Source organism: Cryptotermes secundus, unplaced genomic scaffold (assembly GCF_002891405.2).
Source record: "Cryptotermes secundus unplaced genomic scaffold, Csec_1.0 scaffold537, whole genome shotgun sequence".
Classification (NCBI taxonomy): domain Eukaryota; kingdom Metazoa; phylum Arthropoda; class Insecta; order Blattodea; family Kalotermitidae; genus Cryptotermes; species Cryptotermes secundus.
Window position 1 is genome coordinate 2,161,874 of NW_019740661.1, and position 16,364 is coordinate 2,178,237.

Consider the following 16,364-nt stretch of genomic DNA (forward strand, 5'->3'; position numbering starts at 1 on the left):
CAGTTTCAAGTTCTCCAAAGCCATGAACCTATTTGAGATTTCAACACAATACTGCTCTTTACCCTGTACATCGTTCAGTTTCTTGAGATTGAACCTCTCCATATGAGCTCTGTGCATTGTTTGTCACTCACTGCCAGTCTTTCCCTACATTTTACCACCACCATCTAGTGGTCAGTATCACTATCTGCTGCCCTAAACAACCGGACATCGTGTATACTTGAATGCTGTCTTCTGTCTATCAAACAACCGTCAACTTGATTGCGAGTCTTTCCATCAGATGTCCAAGTAAATTTATGAATGTTACAGTGTGGAACATCATACTTTTGACAGTCAGATTTTTGGATGTGGCGAAATTTACTACCACAAGTCCATTATAATTATTAATTTCGTGTAAACTCTCATTCCAAATTGTTGGCTTGAGAAGGTCTTCCATACCTACTTTGGCAATGGAATCTCCTAAAAAAATCGTATGGCATTTAAAGAATCTATCGAATACACATTACAGTTCTTCATATAACATGTCCTTCACATCACCAATTTTACCCTCTGTTTGGGCATGAATATTCAGAAAAATGACATAACACCAGTGACCTCTTAGTATTATGTATGACATCCTACCACTAACAAACTCTACCCGCTTAACTGCTGATATAATTATCATTATCATTGTCATTATCATTTATTATCATTCAACAATCCATACATACAGGTATTGCAACTATTTGGATAAGGAAATTGTCAGTTTTACATCTAATTCTTGTGCATATTTTTACAGTATACACTGTACCACCCTTATATAGTGGGTTTGTCATCTGAATGATATTATCTAGATATAGTTATCATTAATTTCATTGTCTTTACACAAATACAACAAATTAATCAGCTATATATTACATTTACACACTTGAAAAATCAAAAGAAAATTCATCTACAGAATAAAAGGAATGTTTCAGCAAAAAAGATTTTAATTCCTTTTTAAATGAGTTAAAATTTTCCCTTTGTTTTATTTGATCGGGGACCTTATTATACAAACTAATTCCCATATTTATCACACTCCTCTTAAAAAGAGCTGTATTACAGTGCTGTACATGAAAATTTAATTTTCTTTGTGTGTTATAATTATGAATGTCCGTAAAAGCATGTCACCTCCAATTCTGTATGAACAAACATGCACCTAATTCATGATCCTTATTCCTCTTTTCATAGATATATATTCGCCTGCTGGTTTTGGTGCCACCTCTTTTCCACATCACCTCCTGTACTCCCTCTAAATCTAATTTATATTTTCATATTTCCTTCACAACTACCATAAGCGAACCTGCCCTATACATTCCATGTACCAAGTGACATGTCCATTTTCTTTCATTTAGGTCATTTATTCAAAGAATCCATATCTGGAGGCCTTTTATGGAAACTATGATTTACACCAGAGCCTGCCACTGGACACTATTCTGAACCAGCTCAATCCAGTCCATGCTCTTATGCCTTCATTATTTAATTTTCATTCTGAAATTATTCTTTTACACCCATTTTTGCACAAGAATTTCTTCCATTTTCATTATTTTACTAAAGCTGTGTATGAATTTCTCATCTATCCCATACTTGTTACAACCTGAAACGTATAAATCTCTTCATTATGCAAATTTCTCTAATATCCTATTACTTTCTTTCTCTTAGATTCAAATATCCTCATCAATGTCTGATCAAAAACATTCTATGTTCTTTCCTGAACCTAATATTTCAGAGTGTAATACTGGTCCAGTTGAAACAAGCAGTTTGTGATTTTCTCTCTCTTGTTTGATAGATATTGACGAATGCAGAACAGGAGTATGCGAGGGAAAATGTGTGAACACTGTGGGGTCTTTCTATTGCCAATGTGAGAAAGGATATCATCTGCAGGGTGGTGTCTGTGTGGGTAAGACACATTTATCAAACCTGGCTTGTTAATGAGTATAATGAAATGCAGTTAGTCTAAATGCAAAGAAATCTTAATAAAGACAAATATTGTGTGGAGAAAAGAACAAGGTTGAACAAGAGGAGAAGTTTGCAATGAAGCTGTATAGTTAGGTAGAGGGGTGCCAGTGTTTTTGAGGAACCTGCCTATCAAAGAACATGTCATCACAACTCAATTTTCTTGGACCTTGCTAATGGAATATTTTAAACCAGGCTTAAGGACCAGTGATGATGAAACATCTCCTTGTTTCAGATCTCCTGAACAGGAAATGGAGACAAATTTATACCAACACAGACTTTACCATTTGTATAGTGTAAGCATATTTTAATTAGCTTAACTACTTCCATGGGTATATTGCATTCATTGAGAATAATTTACTTCGCTCTAGGTTGGTGACCCTTCTTAAATTCACATTTGTTTTCATACAGCTCTGTAATGTTCTTGCTGTTACAGTCTATTTTATCTCAAATTCAAGAAAGAATAATTTTTCTGCATTTTAATCATTATATACAAATTAATTCATTATGGCACACAGTGAAATATTTTGTGGTTCCAGAGCCTTGCAATCTTTTTAGTTCATATGCTGCACCTCTGTTTGATTTTCTCAAAATTGGTGATAAATAATGTTACTTTATATATTTGATTCAGATATAGATGAATGTTCAGAGAATGTGTTCTGCAATGGTAAATGTCTTAACACCATGGGATCCTACCGCTGTCTTTGTGATCCAGGATATCATCAGCATGAAGGCCAGTGTATCGGTAAATATTACTTACAAGCAGAGATGATTTAATGGAAAATATGATATGAGCGATCTGGGTTACTCAGACACTTTGGTTCCTTGTAATTTGTAATTATGCTTGGATTATTCAAGAAAATAAATCATTAGATTAACAACAGAAAAATTTGACTTCAACGCAACCATTTTATCAGTGACTAAGAATAATGGCTATTATTTTCTTAAAATAAACTGTACTTAAATTTTTGCAGTCCTATGTAACATATGTTTATATTATAAGCTCTGACACAGAAAAGTTAGTACATTGCACAAACGTAGCTTAATTACTCTACCTATCATTAAGTTCTGTTCTAAAATGAAAAGGTGTGACATTACATATATCTTTTAACTCTGAGCAATAAACAACTGCTCAGTCAATTTTGTCTCTGCAGATATCGACGAGTGCGAAAGGCACAATGGTGGCTGTAGCCAGGAATGTGTCAACACAGCTGGATCCTACCACTGCAGTTGTCATGTGGGCTACAAACTGCACACCAGGTATGATGATCGTATCTGTTGGGTGTACCTACTACATGTTAACACTTACACATGATTAATCTAAATTATTAATAACAATACTTCAAAATATTGGACCACTAATTTTAATTTCATACTTAATACCTTATCCCCAGCCAGTTTTAACGTATTAATGTCATGCTCTCTTGCACTACTCTTTTAAGGTATATTTTTTATTTCTGCTGTCTACCGAAATTCTACATGCATTTCCTTTCTCCTCCAAGCATTGTACCAGTTAAGACCACCTTATTTTCCTTGATTTTAAGTAGGACAGAAAGGTATTGTTACCTGGAATCTGTCAGTTGCATGTCCCTTTTCTCATGCTCTCTCTCTCTTCATCTCTATAGATGCAGGATACCAATTACAGCCTCATCTCCTACATGCACTAAGATGTCAATTTTGGTGACTAATTGTATCTGAGTCACCTAGTTATATTGTCATAACCTGTTTACCTGAGATTCATTTTAGTATTACATTCACACCTCCTTTTTCATCTTCATGCCACCAAAATTTTGTATGCATTTTTGTCCCCTGCAAAAGACTTGCAGCCCACCATACCCTGGATCTGACTATTGTTACAGTACTATGTGGCTTCTACAAATTCTGAATTTCCATGCTATGTACATGATGGAATGTCCTCCATTCAACTGCCAAATGACTTTTGTGGTTGATGTACAGGGACAGGACAAAATGTGTGGACATCAATGAATGCATGGAGACACGAAATGGTGGGTGCAACATGGACTGCATCAATACCCAGGGAAGCTTCTTTTGTGCCTGCAGTGACAGCTACATACTGGACACAGATGAGCGTACCTGCATAGGTAACTTGCTCTGCCTTCCCCTGATAAGCACAGTGGGTTTCATGGGATCAGAATTGATGAGAAACATTCTGAACTTATATATGAATGAACAGAATCTGTGTGTTCCATTCTTCACTGGAACCAAATTATGCTTCATCATAGTCATCCATGTTATCATCCTGAAATATTATGTTATATTACTAATCACTAAAACTCTTACCTTATTGGATTTTTACTTGATAAATATTCTTTGCAAAATTAAATGAATATTCTGGAATGGCTTTTCACACTCTTCAGAGAGAGAAGCTGGTTGCATTAGTTTGGCTGTGCCTGAACATGGAGAAGTACGTTGTCCAGGTCACCCACCTGAAACCAAGTATCCACCAGGTGCGGAATGTCATATACGCTGTTCAAAAAACCACAAGCTGAATGGTCCTCATGCACGTCGCTGTGGGAAGGATGGAAGATGGTCAGGTGACATCTCCGTGTGTGTTCGTGAGTACTGCAGCTATTTGCTCCTGCATACATGCCCTGGCCAGGATTTCCCACAATCCTAGCATTTTATAGGCCTTAAAAGCTATGGCACTGCTGAAATCAGACTAAACTCAATACCATCAGAAATTACAGATTCCTTAACATTCCTGATATATACTTCATAATCAATATAACACACCCTCACATGTTAGTGAGATTTACTGAAATCAAGAAGTAGTGACATTTATCTCTCTCTTTTTACACATGTACCATTCCAGGTGCTTTTAAAATTACCTGTCACATATCAATTCCATGCAGTTTTCTGGTAAATGATCCACTTAGGTCTTCTTTTAGTATATTCATAGTTTGCTTTAAATTTATTTTTCCATTAAATTAATAATTTATTTGAGGCATTTTAAATATTTAATTCCTAATGCATACCATTGACATCTTCAGAATACAAATTAATCACCACAATCTTCTCTTGGATAAAGGGAATGTACAAATACAAATAAGAAATTCAAAATAAAGTGCAAAATGTTGAGTAAGGAATAATTAACAATCCCCCTATAGCCATATGTTTTATTGATATTAACTAAACTATGTCTAAAACAAGTTACTGTATGTTATTTCATGTATCAGCTTCAGATGCCCCACAACCATTCATCCAGTGTCCACGAGATATTAAAATCGATCTTCCGCCTCATCAAAACTTCATTCATGTGAGAATTCCTCAGCCCAAGTCAAACATGGATTGGTGGAGGTGAGTGTCTCAAGGAACTGTCCATACAATTAAGCTTGTTACAATTTAATTTCTGGGTTCCATATGTATACCATATATATATATATTTTTTTTTTTCGTTAATCATTCAGGTTTACTTCATTTCTATTTCAATGTCTGAATCCAGTGTTACCACCAGCAGAAATGTTTAACCAATAGATGAGGAATTTGGTATATGATTCTGCTGGAAATCCAGTCTGTTATGAATGAGATATCATATACTGTGCATTAGGTATGTGCAAGTTTTGAATCTTCAGAACTCAATTAACGAAAAATCACCATTCAAAGTTTAATCTTTCATTCCCCAAAAAATCACCATTCAAATTTTAATCTTTCATTCCCCAATTTAGAGAATTTTCTGATAACTATTTCTGCGTGCATATCAGAGTCATGTCAGCATTGATCAGTATCATAATTGCTACCCAAATGGAAGATGTCTTTTTTTTTCCCCTCCTTTCAAGGAAGGAAAAACTACATAATTCATACTATCGTGCTATGAGATTAGCAAGTGAGAAGGTCACAGGGACAGAAATATGTTTCAGCCAGAAGCCATGAGCTGCCATGAGGTTGCCTGAGGTACCATTAGAGTTATAAGACAAAGGTGGTAATGATTACACAAGATTCTGTGCTAAATCACTCAAAAAGAATGACAGATTCTGTCAAGAAGATAAGTGCTGTAATAGTGTGGAAACTAATAATGTGTCAAAAAGTATCAGGCACCACAGTTATGATTCTTCCTTTAAGATTATGATGATTGTAAATGAAGAACAAAACAGTAAATGTGAAGCATCTCCTGAGACAAACAACCAAAGGCAAAAACAACAAACTGGCACTTACATTCTTATTATTCAAGTACACCGTCAATAATGCAACAATGATATGAAAGACACCTAATGTTAACCACTAAAAGTGTGACTTTAATACTTTAAAATGTTATTAAATATCATAAAATGTCATTAAGACACTGCAAGTATATCTTATACACCAAAAGTGACTATCAAAATATTTAAAAATGTCTTTTTGTTTTTACATAACATTTTTCCAATTTTGCAACATGTTTTGGCCATACATGGGCCATCATCAGGCAACTTTTAATTTGTGGGGAGACCACTCCACTGTTCACTGTCTCTTTGTGCTCCCATGCACGTAGTTGTTTTATATCATATCTAGAATACTGTCATTGTATTCCTTTTTCGGCGATCATAGTTTTTGTATGTCATTTTTTCCTGTATATGCATTTTCGCATATACTCCACTTACATGAAATGTACGTAAATTGCCTGTATCCCATTGCGTAAATAGATTTCTGCCTGTGAACAAATGAATAAATCAGATTTAAACTGTTCAGAAAATATTTCTTAGCTAGTAATTTGTGTCTAACTATTATTTTGAAAAACCATGTTTTTTTTTTGTTTATTCCCTGGAAATATGTCTAAAAGAAGACTGAAAGACACTGTGTGCCATGCAATTCAATTGTATTGACACATTTCAGTGAGATTACTTCAGGAAATTAAGACAGAACTCTATCGTTATGAAATGTTGCTGGTAGAAGTGGAACTACAGGAATTGTCACAGGTGTAAGTGTGAGATTTACAAAGTGAATCTTCATGTACAAGTGACCAAGGTAATTCTGAATGTGACAGTAGTGCATCCTGACATAATACAGAGCAGGCTACAACTGTACATAAGAGAAACAGATTTCCACCAAAGTATGATGTTGGGATGGTCTACCCTGGAACCATCATACCATTGTCTGTACAAAGTATGGACTTTCTTAGCACATCATGCAGTCTTTAATGCATTGTGCCCTACTGTGTGTAGGAATCGCTGGAGACTATTTTCATCATTTACTTTAAAACCGTAATTTTGACATCTTTTTTCTAAACATAAAGATTATTATAATACTTATTATTCCTGATGTAAGGAGTCTGTATCTTAGAAGCTATATCTTTCTGATCATTCTACCTATTTTCAGTCTCTAAACACGCATCAAAATTTTCTTCAGGTAGTTATGGGACACCTGTGGTACAATTCTTCTTACTCTCTTTTTGTACGTAACATATATATTAAGAGTGAAAGTTCTGTTTAAATTCATTGGATTGGGAAGTGCCATGCTGAGTCACACTGTATGTGTACATGCCAGTTGAAATACAGATCACTGTTGATGATACCAGTATGTGATATAAAATATAAATAGTGTGAAGGCAAAAATTGTAAGCATAGGTTAGCTGCGTTACAGAAAACTGAGTTTGATTTCAGCTTCACGTCAAGTAGTGATATTATTGGATTATTAGGAACCAAAGTTAAATTTGCCTCCAGCATCAAATTTATTTGGAACATATTCAGAAATTCAGAATATGAAACATGTGAATGGATGGACTCAGACAGATATAACTCCATTCCACGTTTTATTCAAAGAATATACAACAATCAGTAACATTTAGGAATTTCATAAATATCTTAGGATATGATAAATTGGTCAAAAATGAGAGTCAGAAGACAGAAAATATGATCATGGGTTCTGCAGGGCCCAGAACCAAGACTGACGGTGCTGGTGAAAGCCAACAGCAGTTTACCTGGATCATGGTTAAAATGTTTTACATCTTTGGTAGTCCTGTATAAGAGAATAATTTTGTCTTATTAATTAAGCTACAACTGGTGAATGTAATAAACAGGTGAAGATAAACTAATCCTGGCATTGACACATCAGAATTCCAACTGCACAGGTTTTATTTTCAGGTATGTGGATTCAATCCCTGCTTGGGGCAAGGAACTAGAGGCAGATCTGTATCCTGGAAAGACAGAAGTCACATTCTGGGCCCACAGTCCTGTTAGCAACAGTTCAGCTTCTTGTAGTGTGATTGTCTATGTGAGAGGTAAGTTTGATATCATATAACGCTGGAGTTACTAAAAAGGAAGGGTGATGAACCAAAATGTGACTATCACAGCCCCACAGTAAATATCTAACTAAAATAATGGACACGGTCCTTCTTGACAACCTGCTAGTCGCTCTGTTGTGTTTATAGAACCTGAAGGTTCATGATTGCATTCACTGCTACCAATCTCTGGACCCTGTGCTGAGTCAGTCATGCCTAGTTTCCTTACCTGGTTCAGGACTACAGTCACAGTAGTGCAGTGATTAAATGTTTTGGTCAATGTAATGCATCACAACTTAAGGGCATAAAACACTTGGTTTGTGGTAAATGTCTGGGAATTTAAATTCAAGTTCTCAAGGGGTAAAATCCTTCTAAACATTATCCTCCCATTTATGTTTAGGTCTCCCAAGTGGCTTCTTCTCTTCAGCTTTTTCACTGACATTTGTATGTACCTTTCTTCTCTGTATTGCTTGTTACAATCCTCAAGAATTAGACCTATGTTAAGCTAAAATATGCTAGTCCCTACTGAAGTAACCAGACTGTCAGATTCCCTTGCAAGAGACCATCTCCTGTTTTGTAACGGTGAAGATGAAACACAGAAAATGGTATATAGATAGTTAATCAATTTTACACACTTCATTAATCTATATTCATACTGTTCTTTTGTCTGTAATAATGTTACTAATTTTTGTATAATATTGCAACCATTTGTTTATAGTGCCTTTTGTACTAATGACTTTTTTTATACAGCATAACTGATAATCCTGATGAGGTCTGTTTGAATCACAATTGGTAATACTCAATACTGAATTTGAATACACATATATTCCTATAATATAAACATTTAGCTAGTTTAAGCAATTATTTGTTATAACAATGTGAGTTTATCATTTTGTTTTTTTCGTTCTAGTGTGTTTTATGTTCTCATGATCAACACTGACCCACAGTCTTTACCATGTAGCTCTTTCAGGACCAGATAATGTTAACAGTTGACATAGCATCACTGAAGAACCTAAAAATAAATAAATAAATGGGTCCATCCACCAGTCATTGACATCAAGGTTCTTAAACCCTTCCAGATAATGAAAGCCCACGTGTGAGAGACTGTCCCCAGTCATTTGAGGTACAGCTGCTGCCTGGTGAGGCATCTAGGACTGTTTCCTGGATTGAACCCATTTTCACTGACAATGTGGGAGTGGATCGAGTATATAAATCTAAGGTAACCTGATGCAATGGGAATATTATAAATATTATGCAGCAGAAAATACAAACTTATTTATTTTTCTATTAATTAGTTATGATGTATTATAAAATTAGAACTTTGCAAACTACAAGGAAGTCTTGCTTCTAGCATTAGTCCCTACAAAGAACTATCAGATATATGTCAGTGAACATATGTTATATGATCTAAGTGTGATTTATCATCACCTATTCTCCAACCTTCTTTGATTAATTTTCTTACATTTTTTGTTATTTCTACCTCCAATTTATCTTTATTCTCTTTTAATTTCAGTCATTTATGTTAAGTTATCATTCAGTACCTACTGATTTCCTTATATTTTCTGTCCATCAAGAGGAATATTTAAGACAACTGGAAGCTTCTATCTTCTGGAACATAACACTGTGTTGTCTGTTGAGAGTCAAAAAGTATTTGGAGGTACATGTTGTCTCCAACTTCAGGGTCGAAGAATAAGTTGAGCAAGAAGCCAGCTGACACCTGCTTTCATATTGGTTTCTTGCTCGGCTTATTCTTTGATCCTGAAGGTGAAAGTGACATGTTCCTCTGAAATGTCAGTTGACTTTCAACGTATAACACGCTGTTACACTCCAGGAGAAGGAGTTCATCATAACTATTGCTGTAAGAACCTCAAATCATAAGAAAACTTTGTTATTGACTTCTTGGGTAAAGCTCTTCCAAGAGGGAAGTACCATCTTTATGAGTACATCTGTTACAGTACTGTGGATCTATGTGAAACTGAAAGAATGAGAGAAACAAAAACCTCAATAAAGGGTGAAAGAATTTTCAAAAGATAGTCATGTTTCATTGCAGATTTGGAGGTTCAGCTCATCACACACTTAACAACAAAAATGACAAGTGGGAGAGACTTAGCTGTATTGTGACTCATCTCTACCATGCATGTATCCCTTGCCCATACCATACTCTTCGATTTGACTGACCTAATAATATTTGATGAAGGTCACAAGTTATGAAGCTGTTCATGCTGTAATTTTCTCAATTTTCTGTACTCTGTCTAAGGTCCAAATATTCTACTAGGCACTTCGATCCCAAATACTGTCTGATCACTTACACTCAAGAAATCCAAATCAAATAAACATTTAAAAATTCCAAATCCAATGGCATTTTGTTCACATACAATATTCTTTGGAGCCTGTTATTAAAAGGGTTAAATATGAGAACAGAACTAAATGTACATATTATTTCCTGTGCACCCATGGCAAAGCTGTAAAGAATGTCACTGTGTGAACTTTACACTTGCAGGAACCAGGGCAACAGATGTCTCCCGGGTTACATCATGTAAACTATTTGGCTCACGATGCTGCAGGCAATAGGGCAAAGTGCCACTTCTCGGTGCATGTTAAAGGTATGTACAAACATTGTTTCTGTCCTTTGATTGACGATCCTTGAACCTGCAGAATTAAAGTCTACAGAACTTGTGGAGCCTCCGGAATGGTGAGAGGTGATAACTTCTCTTTCATGTTGTAGATATTTGCAGTTGCCAGAGAATGAACCAACTTGAAACTGTGGAGAGAAATATTTGCATCAGTTTATTTTATTTGTTTCAGATGGCGATTTATGGAAGGAAATGCCTCCTGTAAGTATATGTGGAACCCTGTGCCTGTTCTTCACAATAAAGCCAGCATGTTTGCTTATTTTTACAAGTTATTTTGCCAATAGTTTTAAGGTAGCTTTCATCATGAATATAAAAGTAATTTAGTTCTGAACCTCTTCCTTCGAGCATCAGAGCAGTATAGCACTCAGACTTTGTTATGACACCAAAGATAGGCTTCGAGCTAACAAAGTTTTTCAAGAGCTGGATGTCAGATATCACCTTCATTGCCAAAATCCACTGTAAGCTGAGCTTGGAAGTGATACCCCTAAAAACACCTAACCTGATATTAAGCTGTCAGATAACTCTCAAAATAGTGCAAAGCATTAAGAAATGTGCAGAGTTTCACAGAACAATAAATATTAACAACTTTTATAACAGAAAAAGATGAAACATAAAACAGAAGTCAAAACCATCATTAATCATAGGCAACTGGAAATAGGCTTAAAATTTCACAGCAGAGTACAGTTCTACAGCATGCATAGAAATCTTCAGGCTAGCCTTTTACACAAGCAATTAGCCTGGTCTGTGTACATGCACAATAATTACTGAAATCTACTTTTACAATTTTAATTTTTTCTTTGTACTCCTTGAATATATACGGCAAATTCTCCAGAAGAGCCTTTCCCACTTTCACATATTCCAAAATCTTACTAAGGTTCATAAACATAAATCTTCATTATTCTTTATTGGTCATACATTTCTTTCATAACAATATATCAGCTGAGAGCTAATCTTGCAGAGTGGCTCTGATGAAGCAACCTAATCTGACAGTGAAAGCCAATGATTACAGTAATGTGAGGGCAAGCTGAGATAAAATATTACCAAGTCCATGACACCCTTAAAATTCTGGTGGTGTACCTCCTTTCATTGGAGTGTCAGTGGATCAAAGATGCAAGCATTACCCAGTGTGCACAAGGATTCTAAACCAATTATCATCGTTATCCTCCTCTTCGTTGCAGTGATTCAAGTGGCAGCAATTAATACATGTTTTAACCAGTGTTTAGATACACTTTACAATGACACTGGATGCTCACGACTTCCTGATGTGGTTATATAGGGGATGCATGTATTTTGGTTCCTATAATAATGTGACAGGACGTCTAAAGTCCAAAAACTATAGAATGCTGGAATCTCAGAAAGATCAAAGAGTTTTCCATTGCTAGGCAAAGGCAAGCCAAAATACTGTTCAGAACAGTGTCACCTTGGTGGTCTGGCGGGAGGCTATATAACGGATAATGCCTGATGAGCTGGAGTTCAGGAATCACTTCTAGTTGGCCTCCTGAAATGGTGCAGTGGGGAACTGAGAAGAAGAGGACTCAGGAAGAAGACTTCACAGGAGGGATGCCAATGGAGGAGGAGAAAATGGTAAAGCAGGCAATGGGAGTCAAATGGCTGATTTTATTCACTTATGATTAAGAGCAGGCAGTGCCTAATAAAATCATTTCCTACCAGACATCATGGTATAGTTATTCACATGACAGAACAAATGTCGTCAGGCATACATTGAAAGATTACTGGTTTGCTGTTGAACTGTTCTGTTATCCATTTCACAGTAGCATAATGAAATGCAATTGACTAGCATTTCTGTATTTTTGTGAAAATATTGTGACGTGTTGTGCTATGGATGACGCCCCTCCCTCCCCGCCAGCTGTGACGTGCCGAGCGGAGCCGAAGTGAGCCGAGTCCCAGCACGCTGGTCGCTATGCAAAGCGAGTAAACACCAGTTGCTAAGCAAAGCGGGTAAACAGTGGTTGCTAGAGATGACGGTAATAACAGTGGTACCCATTACATAACAGGCAAACACGGCGTCTGACAACAGTGGTGCCTATTACGTAACTGTTTTCCCGTTGTCCGGCTGAGGGTTTATAAGGGAACTACACAGCTGCTGAAGAGTGTTAAGTGTATCAGTTGCCGAAGTGAGTTCTCAAGGCAGCAGTTACGAGTTACGAGTTAGCCAGCAGTGAGTCAGTTAACCAGTCAATAGCTGTCTATCTTTTGTTGGAGTATTTGTGATACTGCCAATGGCTGTAATTGTCAGATTGTAAATTGTGTGATTGTAAGAGCGAGTGGAATAAATTCGCTATATCAAATAAGGCGTGAAATTATTTGTCGCGTTATACACCCAACATGCGACAACTGGTGTCAGAAGTGGGATTGGACTTACACATGTTACCAACAAGTTTCAGTAACTAAACATGTGACAATATGATAAAAACCAAATGAAACTGGCTAGAATTATGACAGTCTTTGAAAAATTATATCTATGATATGCTGACTAACGCCTATGCTATATTTTATAGTCTACCAGTATATATTGCTGTATATGAAGTTACCTTCTTTTCAAAAGGAGAGTTATTTTTAAGCAATATATTCCTAAGAAATATAAATGCTGTGGTATAAAGACTTACAGACCTGTTATGAAATGACTGGCTGTGCTTCCTCTATAAGATACTTTGGAAAGGTCAGGCAGAAGGCAACACAGACAATGGCAGTTACAGATGCTGTAGTGAAAAGACTCATTAGCAGAGTTGGAGGAATAGGCAACAACTTTACATGGCAAATCTTTCCTTTCCCTATTCAGTTGTTGACCTGCACATAAGACCTGTCCTGTTACTGAAATAGCAGACAAAACTGCAAAGCCATACAGGGAGGGGATAATTTTCCATTAAAATATTACTGTGTAACAACTGTTAAACAAACATCGAAACAACATCGGCTGCTAGGCAACAGATTCTTAATAAGCAAATATATGCAGCCATTACTGAGTAATGCCTTCACAAATAAACATGTTCCCATGGAAACAATTGGAGTACAACAATGAACAGTGTTTTCTATGCTGTCTGTCCCGAGATGTTACAAGGAGGACAACTGGAGCTATGGTTCAGAGAGTTGTAAGGAGTCTGTGAAGAGAAGACTGAGTTGGTGCAGTCGATTCAGTTGTGAGCTGTTTGCCAGACAATAACAATATGAGTGTAGTAAATGAAGAATCTCTACTGCTAGAAGCCATTACCAGGGAAGGGTTGGTGAAGACACAGCAGACTGAGAGGGCTTAGCATGTGCTCTAGTGATCTGTAAAGTGTGAAGATTAGTGAAGGGGCTATAATTACTTGTAGTTATGAGTCGTGTGTTAAGGTGGTCAGTAAATCCAATCACCAATCAAAAACCCCGTCTAGAGTCACACTCCTTCTCATGACAATATTAAAATCCAAATGCAGTGACACACATGCTGGTGCGAGAGGTAATCTGACAGCAATGACTTGGATGGACAAGCAAGACATGTACATACTGATGAAAATATATATACTGCCAGTAGAAGACAAGTTCCATGATGAACATGAAGCTAAAAACCTATTCTTGCTGAAGCTACTGTCAGCACATGAAACAGGTTAGCAAAGAAGAGTGAATGGCTAATAAATATTTACTTAGTTGCAGAACATGGGATTGAATAAAAATTGTTTTTTTACTTACATGATTCAAGTACATCGATTAGCTACATAACTCTCCTATACTATAGTAGTAAAATATACCACCAATACTTTTGTCTGGTTTTGGTTCAAATTTTGCTCAAAATTAATGCAAGGCATCCTCATCCTAAATATAACCAAATAGGAGGATGAAACCCACAAGCCAGTCAATAATTCACCTCAAAGCTCAACACAGTGTTTACTGGTTAGCTGCTGTAGCATTATGCTTATGGTACTGTGCGCGCTCAGACAATAAGAAATGCCAAATTTAGCCTGTGTATAAACCCAAGTTCTTCTGCTTATCATACAAAGGTAAGCTTCTAAACTAGAATTCCATGACAGTGTGGAAAGAAAAATGTTTAGATTTATATAAACAATAATATGTTTTATTTCAGGGTTCTGTAAATATATTTTTAAAATGAAACAATTCTCTCTAAAACAAGCAAGTTTTCCTATCCTCTAGTGCACTACTATATTCGTCCATAAGCAGCTTCAATGTCACAAATGTGGAGCCTGTCCATGGGTGACGGGAGCATGTAGAAGTAGGCTACATTGTTGACATTTCAGAGATCCCTACTATCTACATCTTCAAGGCAGAATAGCAATCCAGCAATTCCTATCAGTACAATCAACAAAGGCCCCAGACTGATGTGATGAATGTCAAGTGTAAAATTCCCGTGGTCTAGTGGCAGTAAGGATCTCTAAAACACTGGTAGAACATCCTATTTCTACATTGTATGATCAGCCAAAAGTAGGGCCCATAATAGCATGAACGTACTTTGTTTTACATTTTGTGACCTGCAGAAAGTTGTCAAAAGCAGGGAGGTTTCTACTTGAAGAGCCCTGTAATAGAAAACAATAAAAAGTGATGTTACAATGATAAAAGAATAGAGGAAGTTGCCCTAGATTACAGAAGTAGAACATCTGTGGAATTTTTTAAATTTTTATCCTATAAGGAAAATGAATTAAAAGCTGATGAAACATGTGAAACAAAGCTGGTAACAATTCATCCCTAATTAAAATCTTCCAGCTGAGGGTATGGTATTTACTCAGATTAATAGGAACATTTTTCATTCAATAGCATGTTGGTGGCTATGCCAGGAAGACTGTTGTATGTCCGAAGAGACCAGTAGCAGTGAACAGTGCCATTACAAGCCTCCCGGTCAGTATGACATTTCGGTTTGCTCAATCTTACTTTCTTGTTACAACTGCAGAGCAAGGGACCAAGTCTAATGTCTGATTGCAGTGGCAGCTGCCAGCAGGATGCTTCATCCGTCGCACACGGACACAGGTAATAGCTGGGACCTTCACTGTTCATCAGGGTGGTATTCCAGCTTATAATGACAACTCAGCCAGCACTAACACAGGTATGACTAGTAATATTTGCATTCCCAATGTGAAGTGCCTTCAGATTGTGGGGAAGTACAGCAATATGAAGGAACATTTTGTGGTCATTAAATGTTTGAGGTGTTATTGTTGTAATACTATAGTTCTAGTGTTGGCCATATTTATCTAGTGATATATATTGTTCATAAGTTGGTACCACACCCACTGCTACTTTCTTTTTGTGTGTACCTTTGGTATCTTGTAATGTTCATTCAGTCTCTAGTAAACGTTAGATTTGGACGAATGCGTTTCATTTCTTATCCGTTTTTACCTCGATGATCCAATGTGATTTCACAAAGGAAACAACAGGTTATGGGCCCAGAGTCTTCAAGCACTGCGCCGGACATCGATAAAACGGATTGGAGACTCAGAAGACGAGTGAAGACAATAGGATAAGTGAAGGTACGGACCTAAACGGCAAAGACGGCCATTTCTCGGTCCCACGTGGTGCATGGGATTTTGAAGAAAGGAAGTAAATAA

The 16,364-nt window shown here is 36.5% G+C and overlaps 1 protein-coding gene across 1 annotated transcript in view; it reads left to right on the plus strand.

The window, feature by feature from the left end:
- Positions 1-16,364, plus strand: part of LOC111872498 (fibrillin-3) — a 136,802-nt gene that overhangs the window by 119,578 nt on the left and 860 nt on the right. Inside the window, exons 12-23 of the mRNA XM_023866478.2 lie at positions 1,805-1,915; positions 2,603-2,716; positions 3,126-3,231; positions 3,928-4,073; positions 4,350-4,547; positions 5,169-5,289; positions 8,046-8,182; positions 9,262-9,401; positions 10,683-10,785; positions 10,988-11,016; positions 15,580-15,660; positions 15,745-15,865. Of these exons, the coding sequence (XP_023722246.1) occupies positions 1,805-1,915; positions 2,603-2,716; positions 3,126-3,231; positions 3,928-4,073; positions 4,350-4,547; positions 5,169-5,289; positions 8,046-8,182; positions 9,262-9,401; positions 10,683-10,785; positions 10,988-11,016; positions 15,580-15,660; positions 15,745-15,865 (1,407 nt within the window). The remainder of the gene's footprint in view (positions 1-1,804; positions 1,916-2,602; positions 2,717-3,125; positions 3,232-3,927; positions 4,074-4,349; positions 4,548-5,168; positions 5,290-8,045; positions 8,183-9,261; positions 9,402-10,682; positions 10,786-10,987; positions 11,017-15,579; positions 15,661-15,744; positions 15,866-16,364) is intronic.